The following is an 18,629-nucleotide window of genomic DNA, read 5'->3' on the forward strand; positions in this document are numbered from 1 at the left end:
AGGGGTGATGGATGAGCAGGACTTGGTACGGGATAGGATACATGCAGCAAGGTTTTGGATGAGCTGGTTTACAGAAGGTGGAGGCTCGGAAGCTGGCCAGGAGTCCATTGGAATACTTGAGTCTGGAGGTGCCAGAGGCATAAATCAGGAAGGGGCAGAAGCGGGCAATGTGATGGAAGTGGAAGTATCAGTCTTTGTGATGGAGGATATGAGTTTAGATAGGAAGCCAAGGTTGCGAATACGTAAGCTCAACCTGAGACAATGGCTAGGTTGGGGATATAATTGATGGTAAGGGTGCGGAGTTTGTGGTGGGGGCCAAAGATGATGGCTTCAGTCTTCCCAATGCTTAACTGGAGGAAATTGCAACTCATCCAAGACTGGATATTGGACAAGCAGTTTGACAACACAGAGATAGTGAAGGGGTTGAGAGAGTTGGTGGAGAGGTAGAACTGGGTGTCATCAGCTTAAATGTGGATGCTGACCCCCTGTCTTTGGAGGATGTCACAAAGGGGCAGAATGTACTGGAAGGCTGGTATTGTGCTGCTCTCCTAAAACTGGAATGTTGAAGCTCCTTCACGTTTCCAAATAGTATTATTTGTGAATCCTGATGGTGAGTGCCGGAGGTTATCCATCTGCGAAAGGCATCAAAACCTATCATACTTTCTCTGTAGTGCTTATTTTTTGATGGTGTGCTAGGTGAAGTAATGTCTATTCGTTATAAGATGAAGGTTGAATTTAATAAATTGTGGAATTTTAAAAAAATAATAAAAATATCCTGAATCATGAATCAAATATTTCCTTTTATATTTTTGTAGTATGCACAAACTTTAAAAAAAAAACTGTTGTTTCCCAGAGCACAATCATTATAGTGAACATGGCCAGATTTCTTTTAAAATACAAATTCAATTTCTTTTCCCTAAATGCAGTGCAAATAAGCTTCCCAAGTATAGAAAATGATACAAGTAACAAACTAGTGAGCAGACACATACAAATTGTTGCAAGAAATTAGCTAGAAATAAAGAGCAAGTCTACATTGTACTATGGAGAGTTAAAAACAGGAGGGTTTTCAGGACCATATCATGTAATTCTATTCTCTGTGTTCCAAAAACAGTGCACAGCAGGATGGGCAGGGAGGAATGGCTGAGTTGCCTCCCGCAAACTCCCATACCAATTGGAGAAGGTTGGCATCCAAGCAAATCCCTCCAATCCCATCCCATATTCTTTGGCCTGGGGCATGTAGGCCATTTTTAGTGACGACTGATGCCTGGGCTGAAATCAAACTAGAGGCTTTTCTGGTTTGTGTGACGAAGCACTACATGAGGTAATGACTTTAACAACTGAGCCATTGGAAGAATCAGCCAAGTCACAGTCACTGTAATGAACCACTATCGATAAGTCAGTATCTACTCTTAAGGTTGACTGGATACCAGGTACTTCACGCTGAACAGGAGGGCCATTGACGACAACAAACGTGACCCGGAAGTAGTAACTCCGGGGTCCGGACGGAGCGGTGGGTAGACGTCATAGAGAGGAAGCCATTTTCACGGTAGTCAGGGGTTGGCTGGTGTGACGGGAGTTGGACCCTCCCGGTGCGGACGCGGGTCGGTTAGAGCGGGGCTTTCGGCTTTAGAGCTGTTCTGAATTCGTACAGGCCGAACCAGGCTTTGAAATGTTTTCCCTGTCCACGTTTCAGCCGCAGGTAAGGAGCCGGCCGAACGGGTGGGTGCGCCTTGCAGGCCTCCTGAAAGGCGGACATGTTGTGGATGTGGAACCGGGGCCAGGCTAAAATTAAGGGAGTCAGTCGGACATTGTTACAGCCAAATATCGAAGTCAAAGTGATGTCTGTGTATTTATAAATCGTAAACAATTTTACAACAAGTTATAGTCCAACATATTTATAAATCGATTACATTTCTTCCTTAATCGGATTAAAACCATTTCCTGTATCTCCCAATAGCCCGGAGCTATATCCCCACCCCTTACTCACATTGTGCGTGTAACTCGTTCGTAGCCCTGTTTGTGTCTGTACACGGATGCGGGTGGTGACAGTGAGCAGATGGTTAACTGGGGAGTGAGCCGCGACATAGGAGCTGGTCTATTAAGACAAGGCGTTTGAAGAGAAAATGCCTTAATGTAAGCTGTGTCAGCAGCTGCTTTCTTGTCACAACAACTTCATAATGAGCAGGGATTTATGACCGGAGGAAAGCCACAGGGAAATCTACTTTAGTATAATACTTGCTTATCTAACTGTAAAAAGAAGTGTTATATTTTACATAATAGTTGATGTCTTTCATTTATTTTTCTCCTTGAATGGGAATTGGCCTTTTCATGTACCTGCAACCACTCAAAACTGCTTTGGTGATGTTGAGTATGTTGAGGGGTGATAGTGCTTTAGCCAAATTGGAGAATAATAAAGAATTCCCCCCCCCCCCACCACCATAGAAGGTGCACCTTGACCTATAAAATGAAACTGAATCCATATCTGTTAAGTGGATTTAAGGATTATAGAGATATTAACAACTACTTGCATTTATATAGCACCTTTTTTAATGTAGTAAAAGGTCCCAAGGTGCTTTACTGGAGTGTTATCAAACAAAACTTGTCACTGAGCAACATGAGAGGACAGGTGATTGAAAGATTGGTCAAAGAGATAGGGTTTAAGGAATGTCTTAATGAAGGAGAGGTTTAGGGAGGAAATTCCAGAGCTTAGGGCCTAGGCAGCTGAAGGCACAGCCGCCAATGGTGGAACAGTGAAAATCAGGGATGCGTAAGAGACCAGAATTGGAGGAGCGCAGGGATTTTGGAGGGTTGTAGGGCTGGAGAGGTTACGTAGATAGGGTGGGGCAAGGCCATGGAGGGATTTGAAAACTGAATTTTAAATTTGAGGCGTAGCCAGGCACAGGGGTGATGGGTGAACAGGACTTGGTGCGAGTTTGGATATGGGCTTTAGTACAGCTTTAGTTTTCATTTAATCTTGTTACTGGAGTTTGAGTTTGTCTTAATCATGGGGTTCAGTAGAAATTTAATTTTATCTAGCCTCTTGGTCTCAAATTTTAGTTTTTGTATTAGAATGTCATTTTTGTTGATTTCCATATTTATTTTGTTCTTGTTCAAGGATTTCTTCAAAATTTGTTTCAAAAGCATAGTTCTTTCACTTCTCATACAACTGGTCATAAGTAAAGGGGTCAATCATGCTAATAGGGGTGTACTACAGACTACCTAATGGTGGAAAGGAGGTGGAGGAAGAAATATGTATGCAAATATGTGAAATGAGAAAAGGACATAGAATAATAATCATGGGAGATTTTAACTGCCCCCAAATAAACTGGTAAGAGGTAGGCAAAGGGGTACAATGAATTGAGTTTTTACAATGTGTGCAGGATCCTTTCTTATGCAATATGTAAAAAGCCAAATAAGTGAAGCACAGCTGGATTTATTAATGAGAAATGAACAAGAACAGATAAGTGTAGGGCAACATCTAGGCAATAGTGATCACAACATAATAAGGTTTAAGATAAAGATTGAGAAAGACATATGTAAGAGAAAGACCAAAGTAATAAATTGGGGGAAAAAAGTTACATCAAAACTACAGCACAGAAACGGGCCATTTGGCCCAACTGGTCGATGCTGGCGTTTATGCTCCACACGAGCCTCCTCCCTCCCTACTTTCTCTAGCCTATCAGGATACCCTTCTATTCCTTTCTCCCTCATGTGCTTATCTAGCTTCCCCTTAAATGTATCTTGATTTTAAGGGGTTGAGAATGGAACTAGAGAAAATAACCTGGAGAAATTTACTGACCAGTATTGAAATAGAGCAGCAGTGGGAAATATTTAAAACGGTGATCTAGAGTCCAGGAGAAATATATCCCACTAAAAAGCAAGAACAAGCTAACCAGCAATGACATACCATGGATGAATAAAGGCAAAATCAAAACTGAAGAAAAAGGCATACACTAAGTACGTAGACAACAAAGGAGAGGATGACAAAAGGGAAAATGAAAAGGTTAGGAAAGAAGTAAAGAAAAAACAATTAGGAAGACAGAGAAACTGAAATTATCAAGGAATATTAAAAATAAAGTATTCCACAAACACAAATAACAGAAAAACCAGTTTAGGGATACAGACGACAAACTCACAAGTAATGACAGCGAAATGGTAGAAATATTAGTTACTTTACCTCAGTATTTATCAGGAAGACTAACCTGAGCATGACATTAGAAGTGATCAAAAAAAATATTTAAGGCAGAAAGGGGGGAGGGGAGTAATTCATAAACTAATCAAACTTGGAGAGGATAAAACCACTGGTCTGGATGGATTGCATCTGTACATATTAAAGGAATTTAGGGAAGAGATAGCGGAGGCACTATTGCAAATATATAAAAATTCATTAGAGAAGGGAATAGTGCCAGAGGACTGGTGGACAGCTAATGTTCTTGTATTTAAAAAGGGAGATCGGGCAAGTCCAGGGAGCTATAGACCAATTAGCTTAACATCAGTGGTAGGAAAGATAATGGCATTCTTTCTCAGATGTAATAGAAAAAAAAATCTAGAAACTGAAAATATAATAAAGAATAGTTAGCATGGATTTCAAAAGGGCAGGTCATGCTTGACCAACCTTACTACTTCAAAGAATTCAATAACAAAAGGTAGACAAGGGCAATGCAGTAGATGTAATATATTTGGATTTTAAAAAGGCCTTTGATAAGGTACCACATAGTAGACTCATGGCTGTGGTCAGAGCATGTGGAGTCGGGGCAAGTAGCAGAATGGATAACGAGCTGGCTACAAAACAGAGTCGGGGTTAAAGGTAATTTTTTTTTTTATTCGTTCATGGGATCTGGGCGTCGCTGGCGAGGCCGGCATTTATTGCCCATCCCTAATTGCCCTTGAGAAGGTGGTGGTGAACCGCTGCAGTCCGTGTGGTGACGGTTCTCCCACAGTGCTGTTAGGAAGGGAGTTCCAGGATTTTGACTGGCAAAAGGTGGGAAGTGGTATTCCACAAGGATTGATGCTGGAACTGCAGTTGTTCACCATTTACATAAATGATTTGGACTCAGGAATCGGAACTACAATTTCAAAATTTATGGACGACACCAAATTGGAAGGTGTAGTTAATACTGAGGAGGACTGTGACAAAATACAGGAAGATATTAATAAAATTGGGAAATGAATTTAAATATAGGCAAGTGTGAGGTGGTACATTTTGGTAGGAAGAATGAGGCAGCCACATACTTCCTGGAAAATAAGAATCTAAATGGGGTAGAGGAGCAAAGGAATCTGGGAGTATAGATACACAAATCACTAAAAGTAGCGACACAGGTTAATAAGGCCATAAAAAGCAAACAAAGCACTGGGGTTCATTTCTAGAGGGATAGAATTGAAAAGCAGAGAAGTTATGTTAAACTTGTATAGAACCGTAGTTAGACCACACTTGAGTACTGTGCACAGTTTTGGTCTCCATATTATAAAAATTATATGGAGGTACTGGAGAAGGTGCAAAAAAGATTTACAAGGATGACACCAGAACTGAGAGGGTACAACTATCAGGAAAGATCAGGCTGGAGCTCTCTCCCATATGCCCTGCGAAGGTCTCCATTCATTAACATGGAAGGTACTTTAGAGCGGATTGTAGGACAATTTGAGGCCCTCCATCCGTGAAGATTAGGTCAATATGGGCTTTTCTTGGCTTGGGTAGCTCTAGATTGGTATCAAGACTGGTCTGAAGAAGTGATGTGCCGTGAATTTGAGTTATTTGAGTATGTTAGCAGGCATTGTATCTTTCGTCACATTGGCAGAGCTTAGTTTAATAATTAGAAGTATTCCCCCCTGATTGATTTTCCTTGACTGTGGATCACAAATGAGGTGAAATCAGTTCAAGGAAAATAGATTTTTGAGTCAAAAATAAAACGTAATCATAAATGTTCCGGTTTAATCAAATAATTTTGTAAGCAAATTAATTTAAATGCTTGGAACTGTTCACAAAATAATTGAGGTGTATCATTAGCTGCATCCTCAATGTTTCCTTTCTAATAGAACTTTGTTCAGTTATCTGTGCTGCAGATAATTTAAGATGTGATTTATGTTAATGTCACCTATTGGTATGGAGAGAAGATGGACTGCACCTTGCATCAAACAGGGAAAAATTATGTATGTGCCATACCAGAATTGCTATACCTGAGTTTGATTTGGTTTAACCCTAAAATCAGAAGGGCTAATTATGAATCTGTTACTGTAGAGCCATTTAGAATTTTTTGTGAAGCGAATTTATTCTGTTTAGTGATCGTACTCTGCTCCTTGTAAATCTGGCTGTCAAACTTGAGAATTGTGAGCTCCAATTTTCTGCTGCATCCTTTTAATATATCTGATTTGAAGCTTCATTCAGGCAGTTTACGATGTTATCTTTTGTCATACAATGACAGACAGGAAAAGACCACTGGTCCAGCCTGTCCTACACAACTGCAATGCTTTGTGCATCACAATATATACACTCACCACACCGTCTCCAAAAGCCATGTAATCTCCTGGGAGAGGTGCAAAACCAGATTAAAAATCCAGGCCAATTAGGAGAAAAACATATCTTGAAAATTCCTCTCTGACCGGCAAAGGCATTCAAAACTAGTCCACGAGACCACTCTGGCCCTGAATTAATGTTATACAGTATGTAACTTCTGTACAACATGATCTCTGCCCCAGTCGGATACAGGTCCAGCTCTCGCTTGAAGGAATTCTGTGAATCAGCATTCACCGCATGAACCGACAGCCTGTCCTACTATTCTCTGGGAAAAGAACCGCCTCCTAACATCTAATTTAGTTCTGGCCTACATAACTTGAGATTGTGACCCCTGGTCCTCCCTAACCTGTTTAGTTGAAACAAACTGTCTACAGAAGCACAATCTATTCCCTTCATCTTATAAACCTACAGCAAATAACCCCTAAGTCTATGCTTTTCTAAAATGTAGAGTCCCAGCTCTTTGAGCCTATCTTGGTAACTATGAGGCTTCAAAGTGGGAATTAATCTTTTGGCTCTCTGCACTCTTCCCAAAGCCTCAATGTCATCCATCATGTGAGGAGTCCAAAACTGGACACTGTATTCTAACTGAAGCCTAACCAAGGACAAAATAGTATGCTTTGTCTTATAGTGAATTGTCCTATAAATATACCCTAGCACCCTATTTGCTCTACCTATTGCTTCACAGTTTAACAAAGATTTAATCAGGAGATTCCAATTGAATATCAACTCCATTACAACTGTAGCAATAAACAACTTTAGTTGGCTCAAGTTACAGAAGTCCAGGTTCATGTGTTGCAATATCATGAACATGAAAACAAATTGTACATATGATGGAACTTCTGTGATCTGAGAGGCCATAGTTTACCAATTACCTTGAATAATGCAGTCCTTATTTGAGCTATTTTTTGAGTGGAAGATGGTTTCATCCTGCTTGTACAGGCTTCAGAGCCTTGTAACATCAGGCAGTATGACAGTTCAAATGACTGCAGTTACCAAGCTGCATTGAAAATTAATCTCTTGCATGATTTCCTGCCAATCACTTTTGATGTGTTTTTATGCCAATTACATTTCTTGATTTTGTTGTGATGAAGTATAAATAATTGAGTGCTTTCACTCAAACATTAAACAAAGGTGGGGGGGGGGGCCTTAAAATTTTATGCCCTGTATTTAGCTAATAAATTTAATCCTTTTGGTAGCATTACATGTTAAAAGCTTTTACGTACACAGCACTCAATTTGATTAGATTTTATTAATACGAAATGTGGGGATACTTATACATCTAGTGTAAGGAATTTAATCTCCCTTCAAAATAGATTATTGGTTTCTTTAATCCTCTCAATCTTTAAGCAAGATAGTTAGACTAAATAAAGATTAGTTGCTGGGAGTAATTGCATGAAAATCTAAAGAATTGTGATGTTCCAAGTAGTGTATTGTCCTCTGAACCCTGACATGAGATTTTGACTAATAAATTCCACAAACCTTTTTACCTGTTTGAAAATATATAATACAAAAAATGAAGTCTGAGCTACTCCGTGACTCAATAGATAAAGATGGTTTGTAACTGAACCGTACAAACTAGAAGGTTTGATTTTTAATTCTAATTCTATTGAGTTAGCTGCAATTGACCGCAGCACTGCTGGGGGGTGTGGGTGAGAAAATTTGTCAGGGTTCCCTTTCCTTTTTGCTGTTCAGTGTTTGCTAGAAGTCTATGTGGACCTCCATTTGAAGACAAGTTTGGGTTTTGCTATGATGGCCTTCAAAATGGCCTTTACTATAGCCTTCAAAAGGGCACTGGATAAGTACTTAAAAGGAAAAAAATTGCAGGGCTATGGGGATAGGGTGGGGGAGTGGGACTAGCTGATTGTTCTTGCATAGAGCTGGCATGGACTTGATGGGCCGAATGGCGGCCTTCTGTGCTGTAACCTTTCTATGATTCTGTGATTTACTCTTACTATGGTCAGGTTCCAACATTGACTGTCTAGGCTCAAACGTGAAGAATGGCAAGGTACCACAAGTGCCTGTGCACTCTATCCAAAACTTCTTTAGACGAGGAGTAGGAGAGAAACAAGATTGAAGTCTTTTCTGCTGCCATGTGGAAACTAAATTTTTGCCCACGGCACTTCATTCACTTGATGTGATGCCCTCTGTTTGACATAATTGCTGCACAATTGTAGGGATTTTATCTCCAGTTGTTTAATGGAAAATAATATTTTGTATTACCAAAGGATTTCTGGTCCTCCAGCAAAATACTTGGGAGGCAGTAAAGTCTCGTTTTTGAAAAGGGGAGGAAAGATTAATATCATGTGAAAAGGAGGGTGGTGATGTATTAATGCTGACTGGATAAAGGGTTTATTTTCTTTGAAATTAAAACAAAGGCTTTTGGCTGAATCAGAAGTGTGGAAAAATATTGGAATACCAGTTGATCACCCATGGCAGTGCACATGGATTTACGATCAAGTGAAGTGAGGTTAGTGTGCAGCGAGGGCAATAATTGGGCCAGGGTACATAGACGTAATTCAATCCCCATTTGAAAGTCATACAGTCTGCTATAATTAATGTGGAAAAACTTATGGCTTTTTGGGGAAGAGGGAAGTTGAGTTGGTTGGAGCATAGCAGTTTCTCTGCAGTACAGGCTGAGAATCTGGGAGAGGTAAAACTAGGGCACAACAGTAATCGCAGTGTGACAAGTTTCCATTTTGGACAGAGGAATTTATAACAGAAAAAGTTGACACAGGAAGTGTGTATGGAAGTAAGATTTTTAATTTATTACCAGTTGGTATTCTATGGTGTTGCACATGGAGAGTCCAGATCCATTGTAGTTTTCAGGTGAAGCTGGGTTAAAGCCTAGGGAATAATTGGACCTGGGTATTCAAATATAATTCAGACTCCAGTTTAAAATCGCACATTCCTTCCCTCTTTTTATGTTTCAATTATAAAGCCTGTGTCCATATTTATAATGAAATCTGCCCATGTAAACTTGTCATGGTAATGACACACTTCTGCCAGTGGTGCTGCAGTGCCTTCACTGGCTTGAGGGTGTAAGTACAGCATGACAAGTTTACATCAGCAGTTTCCAGTATATATGATGGCGATAGGAATTTATAAAAGAAAAAATTGACAGGAAATGCGCACACTCATTAGATTTTTCATATTATAAATAGATATATTTTTTGAGGGAGCGTGTCATAGTTTTATGTTCTCTCCTTCATCTCTTGGTTTCCCTGTGCTTTGCACCATCTGTGGCCAAGGGAGCAGGCAATTTGACCCGTGCTAGTGCAAAACAATGGCTCCTGTGCGATTGGACCTTTTTTTGTGAGACGAAACCTAGCCTCCACTTAGCACCTCCCCTGATGATGCAACTGAGGCCAGAAAATCCCTGTGTGGGAAATTGCAGGCATGAACGCTGCATGGCGCATGTTGGTGTGCTGCACTGTCAAAATTGAGATATACTAGATAAAATCTTACATAATGGTGCAAAAAAAGTCTGCATGCAAAGTAGCAAGAAGTACTAAAAACCTATTGATGCCCATTTAAACCTATTAAATGTACATGCACAGTTCAATACATTAACCAATTTTTGCTGAGAAGCCTGAAAGTGGCTACAATTTTACTTCAGAAATGAAGTAGGCATGCAACTTTCATCAGCTAACTTGCACCTTATTTTAAATGTTCTACACGAATGTCTCCTCCCCAAATATGTTTCATGACAGCTTGTTAGAACTGCCAGGATTTGTGTTGGTTACAGAACTCTGCAATTGCTTTAAATAATTTATCATGTGAAGATTTTTCTTAGAACTGTCAATTAATAGGTATTTGCAGAGCTTTGTTGTGGCAAAGAACTCAGTAAGACAAGAGTCACTGTTAATCCATGAGAAAATACCTAAATGTAGTGGAACGAAGGTGACACTCCAGAGAAATAAAGCCCTGCACTCATTTTGCTGACGTTTCTAAGAGCTTTATCACTGAGTATGCTATACTTTTAAGAAGAAAAAAAATGGACTTTTCTAAGCATGTGCTTAGATTGTGTGTTTAAAATGGGATGTTTTAACATGGAAAATGTGGTGATGGAAGATTGAAACAGTCAGCGCTCTGTGGCATATTCAGTAACCCGATACCTGAGCCAGACTGGTTCAAAATTCATCCAGAGCACTGCTGCTGAATAACCAACCCAGGCTCATTAATGGCACCTCGAGTATACCTATGACTGGGGCCAGTCCTCTTCCCATTAGGCTCCAATAACTTTAAGTTAATGGCTATACTGGCCCTAGCTGGAATAGCCACAAGAATTTCCCCCTGCTTTTAGCTGCAATTTTAGCTGGTTAAACTCAAATAGTACCTATTTGCACACTTGGGGTCCTTCAACCTTGGCTGGTGTCAACCAGCATCTAAGCGCTCAAACAGAAAGTCTACTTGTGTAGGTTCATCAGCAGCTCTTTTTGGAGATAATAAGCATGTCAGACATCCAGTTGATTTTTTAATAAAAGTTTATCTACAAGCACCACACCCCTTTAATCATCTTGCTGCAAGAGCAATTGCTTAATCTTGTTCAGTGTGGTGTTTATTACAATTTTGTGTTTTAAAACTACTTCATCATGCCTAACAGATGTGCAATACTTGACTTTAAAATCACCTTGTATTCATGCTGTTTCTTTGATCAAAAGGGCACAATGTCTTCCTGTGGACATCTTCACAATCACTTGGCGTGTAGCCCAGTGGTTTTGATTAGGTGGTAACATTTAAATTTTCCCTTGAAAATTGACCAACCTGTGGGAGACTTATTTATGATATACGAATAGCAGATTTCATAACTGTACAATGCAATTTTAAACGGTCCTGTTTACCTTCCCCATGTTTTTTGCCACCCCCCCCCCCCCCACCAAGGGGGTGCTAGTCACTAGTTGATCATTAGAACATCACAAGTGCACATTTGACAGACAACAGGTACCAGGAACTCCTCCATTATGATGGTTTGACTTCCTACATTACAACAGTGACTACTCCGAATGAACTTCATTTGGCTGTAGGACGTCCTGAGGTCATGAAAGGTGCAAATCTTTTTTGATGTTGTAGATGTCCAAGTTTGGAAAAAATTACTAATCTGCTGTGGTGTTGGGTAACAGATTGGTGCAGTGTAGGTGTGTGCCTGTAGCAGATGTGCTGAAATCATTGAAATTTGAAAATGTTTTTCTCTGCCTTTTGAAAATTTAAGTTTCTTATGGCAAAAACCATTTGTTTACAATAGCCTGAATTTATATCACAGTATATGGAGTAGTAATATAATCACATTATTGGAATCAATACTATAAATTTATGTCTTGGAGTAAAACTATTTGTTCATTAATAGGTAAACATAAATCTTTATGGATTTAAAATTGGTTAACAGACAGGAAACAGAGTAGGAATAAATGGGTCTTTTTCAGGGTGGCAGGCAGTGACTATTGGGGTACCACAGGGATCAGTGCTTGGCCCCAGCTATTCACAATATATATCAATGATTTGGATGAGGGAACCAAATGTATCTTTCCAAGTTTGCTGACGACACAAAACTAGGTGGGATTGTGAGTTGTGAGGAGGATGCAAAGAGGCTTCAAGGCGATTTAGACAAGTTGAGTGAGTGGGCAAATACATGGCAGATGCAGTATAATGTGGATAAATGTGAAGTTATCCACTTCGGAAGGAAAAACAGAAAGGAAGAGTATTTAAATGGTGATAGATTGGGAAATGTTATTGTACAAAGTGACCTGGGTGTCCTTGTACACCAGTAACTGAAAGCAAACATGCGGGTGCAGCAAGCAATTAGGAAGGCAAATGGTATGTTGGCCTTCATTGCAAGAGGATTTGAGTACAGGAGCAAGGATTTTTTACTGCAGTTATACAGGGCCTTGGTATCACACCTGGAGTATTGTGTGCAGTTTTGGTCTCCTTACCCTAGAAAGGATATACTTGCCATAAGAGGGAGTGCAGCGAAGGTTTACCAGACTAATTCCTGGGATGGCAGGACTGTCGTATGAGGAGAGATTGGGTCGACTCGGCCTGTATTCACTCGAGTTTAGAAGAATGAGAGGGGATCTCATTGAAACGTATAAAATTCTGACACAGCTAGACAGACTGGATGCAGGGAGGATGTTTCCCCTGGCTGGGGGCGTCCAGAACGAGGGGTCACAGTCTCAGGATACAGGGTAAGACATTTAGAACTGAGATGAGGAGAAATTTCTTCACTCAGAGGGTGCTGAACCTGTGGAATTCTCTACCACAGAAGGCTGTGAAGGCCAAGCCACTGAATATATTTAAGAAGGAGCTAGATAGATTTCTACACACAAAAGGCATCAAGGGGTATGGGGAGACAGCGGGAATATGATAGAGATAGAGGAGCAGCCATGATCATATTGAATGGCGGAGCAGGCTCGAAGGGCAGATTGGCCTACTCCTCCTATTTTCTATGTTTACACTGTCATGCATGTTTAGCTGCTTTAATTTCTTGTTACCCAACTTTGAGAAAAATGAAAGCTATGTAAAAGGCCAAATATAACTAAATCTATTGTATGAATTTTGTAGGTTACTGTCCCTCTAAGTCAGCTGATCAGCACCTTCCATTCCCTTAAAAGCTCGGCAAGCTCAGTCAGTTCTGCATCTATACAATGTCTGCAACGAGAAGCGCCCCAAGAACGTGATCAAGTTAATGAGGTAATGTTTGGTTAAATTGTTTTTAATCAAATATGAATTAGTGAAATAAAATCTAAAATGTTAAGCTTTCCATAAATAAGATTTTTAATGTATATATCTTTTTAAAATAATGGTGCCATTGTCTGAAGCTGTACTCACAACAAGCAGAATAATGATTAGAACTTACGGTTTTATTGTTGTATAAGGCATTGGTTAAAAAGTAGTTTATTATACATGAGATGTTATACTATTCTTTCAACTAGAGAACAAGTTAGCCTTCTGTTCTGAGCCTGTGCTGACTTAGCTCATCTCAGTTGAGGTAGCAGCATCAGGCCTTAATGTCCTTGGGTTAGTGAAGGGAAAATCACTCAGGATTCCTACTGCTGATTACTTTCCAGGAACCCTGCTAGAAAGTGTGCATGTGAATGTTGGACAAGAACAAGATTGGGCTTTGCAATGCAACCCTCCAATAGCTTGCTAATGACCATTGTCTGTCCAATCTCATGCATGAAGAATGGGCATTTGATGGAGATACTGGATTACTGCCTGTGACTCTAGAATCACACCTCAGCAGGAGTTGGTGCCTTCAGGAGGAAAGGAGAAATGGTGGTGGGTGGGGAGGCTGAGGGGGGTGAGGGTGTGGGCATGATGTGTAGAAGAACTCTAAATGCCAAGCGGTTTTGCAGTTGATTCTAACAGTCGCCCCATTTCCAATAAGTCGGTATTATGTGTTCTCAAAGTTGCAATTTTTAAGATGAGTAATAGCAGGCCCGAAATGGTTTTCTCTGCTCTTTAAATTTAGACAAGTAGGCAGTCTATCACATTTTTTTGGTTCTTTGCAAATAGATTTGAGGTTTCCCTGAATCGTACAATGTATCAAGGGACAACGACTGACAAATAGTGCTGTAGGGCACCCCCATTTCACATGTTTAATGAGAAATAAACTACTTTACTATCTTGCCATTGACATTGAAGAATGTTGTAAGCTTAGCAAAGACTTAGGAAGAGAGGGTATTTTTTGTGGTGTGTGAAGAAAAGAGAAACAATCTAAAATGGAAATTTCAAAATGTTGAACGGGCTGCAAATAAACCAATGTATGTTGGTGGCTTCCTTCTATTGTGTAGCCTTTATTTCATAACGTAGATGAAAATGGCTGTTGGTGTATTTGTACCCTGTTGCACCTTTAGTTTTCTTTTTTCCCTCTTTCCCCCCCCCCCCCCCACCCACCCAAAAAGAGAAAGTTCTCTATTTCTAGTTTTTTGCCAATGCTTTTCTATAACTTATTTGCTAGAAAGTGCATGAGAGCATCCTCTGTGTCTTGACTTCTCCTTTTCCCCCTACATTTTCTCTTCTCTTAACAACTCTCTACTTGGAAAGATGTGCTTGGTACTTCCCACTTGGTACTGAAGTCAGGAACTTGGGTTGGATGCAAATGTCTATTCAACCATTTAATACACCAGCAAGGTGTAACTTTAAAGTTGCTATTTACAGTAAACATTTAACCCATTCCCACAAATTTATTCTCTTTTCACCCCTCCCTATTGGTTTCTTGGCTCTGGGCTCAGCACACCTGCAATCAAATTTCAACATAGTTAATTCTAACTAGTACAAAGCTGAAGTTATAGAATTGTTTTTGTTACTAAAAGTCTGTGACATCTGAAGTGATATGTGACTTTGGAAATTGTTTGATCAATCCTAAGCATGAATGGATTAAAGCAGATAATTATGCAGCTGTTTTAACAGTGACGTTAGTCTAACAAATTGTTCATTTATTAAGCAATATAAAATACATCTGTTAAACAAAGGTACCACCTTTCCATTATTTTTAATTCTTTTAAAAATTTTTTCAGCCTGTGCTTAACTTAAGGGAATTTGGACTGTCTGATTTGAAAACCAACCAACTCGATGAATTGGTAGGCAGATTGCTCCCATGTTTGTCTCCAGGTGACTCAAACCCTGATCAGCCATCGCAATGGAAAATGTCCCATGTTTCATCACAGTCCTTCTTTGAAAATAAACATGGTAAGTAATGCTTTTTTTTCTCTTTCTGCTCAACAAGGAATGCCTTCTGGTGCATGGAGCAACTTTCCACTTGTCACTCTGTCAAAACTCCCTTTGCCCTGTTAAATACAGAAGAAACTTCCCTGTAGAGCCACCTTTCAACTTCTCACCAATAATCTTGAGGCCTAGACTTGAGGGAAGGGCACTTTTTTGTTGTTCACTGAAAAGCATATGGAGATTGACCAACTTAGAGATCTTGCAGCTAGGTTTGATCGTCAATGTGCACTGAGTTGATCTCGGCTGTGCAACAACTGGGGGGAAATAATCACTTCCTGTTGCTATTGGTGGACCCCTACCGAAGATTGATAGCGTGTATGGGATTGGACTTAGTTAAGCAAGTGGCGTTCATTGATGGCAATGTATTTCACACAATGTGGATGTGACTGGTGGAAAATATTCAGAAGTCAGCAATTGCTCTTCTGGGTTATGAAAAGTCTTGCTGATTCTTTAGTATTGAAGTTAGTTCAAACATCTGTATTGATGCTGTTTCCATTCTGTATAAAATTGCAAATCTTAACTATATTTTAATAAAATATAGTGGACCCTCGATTATCCCCCATAATGGAAGGTTCATCCTAATGGAAAATAGAAATGAGGTAATAGAATCTCCCCCAGTTACTGTAAACTGCTGAATCATTACTCAGAATCGTGAAAATGTGGAATTCACTGCCAAATGGAGTGGTTGAGGTGACTAGCATAGATGCATTTAAGGGGAAGCTAGATAAATACATGAGGGAGAAAAGAATAGGATACGTTGATAGACTGAGATGAAGTAAGGTGGGAGGAGGTTCATGTATAGCATTATCACCAGCACAAAACTGATGGGCCAAATGGCCTGTTTCTGTGCTGTAAAATTCTATGTAATGCTCTATCTCTCCCTACTTTGTTTTCTCCAGCAGTACTCTCCTCCTTTACTCATGGTGTGGTCAGCTGGTGTTGCAGCAGATGGACAAAGAGCTGTCAGCCGTGACTGCCCCATTTAACACTAAAACCAGCGATCCCATTCCAGGGCTGATTTCAGCAGAGCGGTTGACTATCATCAGTGCAAAACATGCTTATTTCAATGCGCTCCACGTTAGCACAGAAGTGCATTTAGATAGGGTGGCTTTGTATTGATAGTTGGCAACCCTGCTAAGATCCTCCAGCGATCCATACTGATTTTAGCAGTGACTTCAGTAGGTGGCATCCTATGTGTTTGCAGGTAAATGAAAGAACTGGCAATTGAAGGCAGGGGTGCTGAGAACCAGAAAATCAATTGACCAGCTCCTACAGTGCCAGTTGATCTTGCCAACAGAGGTACTGCACTCTGATGCAAAAAAAAAGACAGCTTTCATTCCTGCTGCTAATTAATGGAAAATTGGGCACTTTAAATGTTTTTTTGGATAGCATAGTGTGCTGTGAACTTAGCTTCTCGCTTATGAAAGAGATAGTCCCCCAATTCTTCAAATTAAATTAAATTTTTATATTAAAAAGTGAAAAGTAAAACTATACGCTGGATATCTAAATTAAAAACAAAGTGCTGGAAATATGCAGCAGGTCAGCTAACATCTGAAAGAAAGCTAGCTTAAAAATTTTGAACAGGACCTTTGGTCAGGATTGGTATTGGAGGTGGAGGAGATTCTCCCCCCCCCACCCCCAAACTTTCATAGGACAAACCAAAACACAGTGGACTGGAACACAATAGACAGCGAAAGGTACTTTGAATTTAGTGTAGAGCTTCATCTGTTGAGAACTCACATTGGGAATTTCACGGCAGCGATCTGTAGGCTTGACAGATTTTCTACCCACTAACGAACAGAAAATCCTGCAGGGCCCACCAACCTGAATTCCTGTTTGCTCCAGATGGGCAAAACTCACCAGGGGTGCAGCTTTGAAAATTACCACTCAAATTCAATATGCTAACTACTGTCACAAAGAAGTAGCCAATGAGGTTTATAGCTTGTAAGTAGATTTTGAAAAGCAGGAATGATAAAAGGAAAAATAATTGCAAATTCTGGAAACAAAAACAGAAAATGCTTGAGAGGGGTGTAATAGAGCTTGTAAACTGTACAAAGGTCATTTCAAGCATGTAAAAAGGCACAAGAAAGAGTCTTTTGTTCCACAACGGTCATTCAGCAAACGGCTGTGATGTATACAAATGAATTATATGAACTCTAGGTTCTGGCACATGAGGAAATTCCATCAGAGCTGAAGCTATACTGCTACCATCTTGGTGAAGTGTACCTGAAAGTGTCATTGCAAAACCCCACAGGAATTGCATTAGTTACTCAGATCCCAATCAAAAAACAAACAAGGTGGGCAGACTTAAATTCTTCCCATAAAAAGAAACGAGGAAATATTTTGGAAACATTTTGCCAACTTCCTTTCCCACCTGCTTCGTTCATTTTGTTTCATTCATTGTACCATTCACAATTTTTCCACTGCTGGATTTTTCCCTATTGTCTCTCTTCCATGAATCTCGAGTTGCCAGTTCTTTTTGTCCCATTTTCTGATCAATTTATGAATTTGGTTCTTAACTTCTCTAATTTATTTCCTTCTATTGCCTTGCTCCACTGCTACTGTTCCCTCCACCTTCATAAATGTTCTCTATTGTGCGATTTTTCTTTTTAAACCACTTAACAATTGCTCTGGAGGGATGCACCACCTTGCTGCTTGGAGCAGCAGTTGGGCAAGGCTGGGATTACATAGAAATTACAGCACAGAAACAGGCCATTTGGCCCAACTGATCCATGTCAGTATTTATGCTCTACACGAGCCTCCTCCCACCCTTCTTCATCCAACTCCATCAACATATCCTTCTATTCCTTTCTCCCTCGTGTATTTATCTAGCTTCCCCTTAAATGCATCTTTGCTATTCAATTTGATCTGAAACATTGAGGAATATAGGAACAGGAGTAGGTGATTCAGCCCCTTGAGCCTTATCTGCCATTCAATTACCCTCCTTTGATCCATATCCCTTACCTAATAAAAAAATCTATGGCTCTGACTTGAAAATTTCAGTTGACACAGCGTAGCCTTTTGGGGGGGGGGGGGGGGAGGAGAGAATTCCAGATTTCCACTAACCTTCATGTGGAACAAAATATTTGCTGAATAGTCTAGCTCTAATTTTAAGATTGTTCTGGATTCCCCCACCAGAGGAAATAGCTTCTCTGTACCTATCCCTTTCAAATCCTTTTATAATTTTAACCAGCTTCAACTGTCTAAACTTGAACACGAACCAAGTTTATGCAACATGTTCTCATAACTTAATCCTTTTAAGCCCTGGTATCATTCTGGTAAATCTACACTGTCCCCTCCAAGGCAGTTATATCTTTCCTGAAGTGCAGTGCCCAAAACTGAATACCATACTCCAGATGGAGTCTGACTGAGGCTCTGTACAACTGCTGCATCACTT

The 18,629-nt window shown here is 40.0% G+C and overlaps 1 protein-coding gene across 1 annotated transcript in view; it reads left to right on the forward strand.

Moving 5' to 3' along the window:
- Positions 1–1,513: 1,513 nt before the first annotated feature.
- The window catches only part of yme1l1b (YME1-like 1b), a 43,649-nt gene continuing 26,533 nt past the window's right edge, over positions 1,514–18,629 (forward strand). Inside the window, exons 1-3 of the mRNA XM_068007162.1 lie at positions 1,514–1,699; positions 13,067–13,195; positions 15,025–15,196. Coding sequence (XP_067863263.1) covers positions 1,670–1,699; positions 13,067–13,195; positions 15,025–15,196 — 331 coding nt within the window. The 5' untranslated portion in view covers positions 1,514–1,669. The remainder of the gene's footprint in view (positions 1,700–13,066; positions 13,196–15,024; positions 15,197–18,629) is intronic.

Source organism: Heptranchias perlo, chromosome 2 (genome assembly GCF_035084215.1).
Source record: "Heptranchias perlo isolate sHepPer1 chromosome 2, sHepPer1.hap1, whole genome shotgun sequence".
NCBI classification, from domain to species: domain Eukaryota; kingdom Metazoa; phylum Chordata; class Chondrichthyes; order Hexanchiformes; family Hexanchidae; genus Heptranchias; species Heptranchias perlo.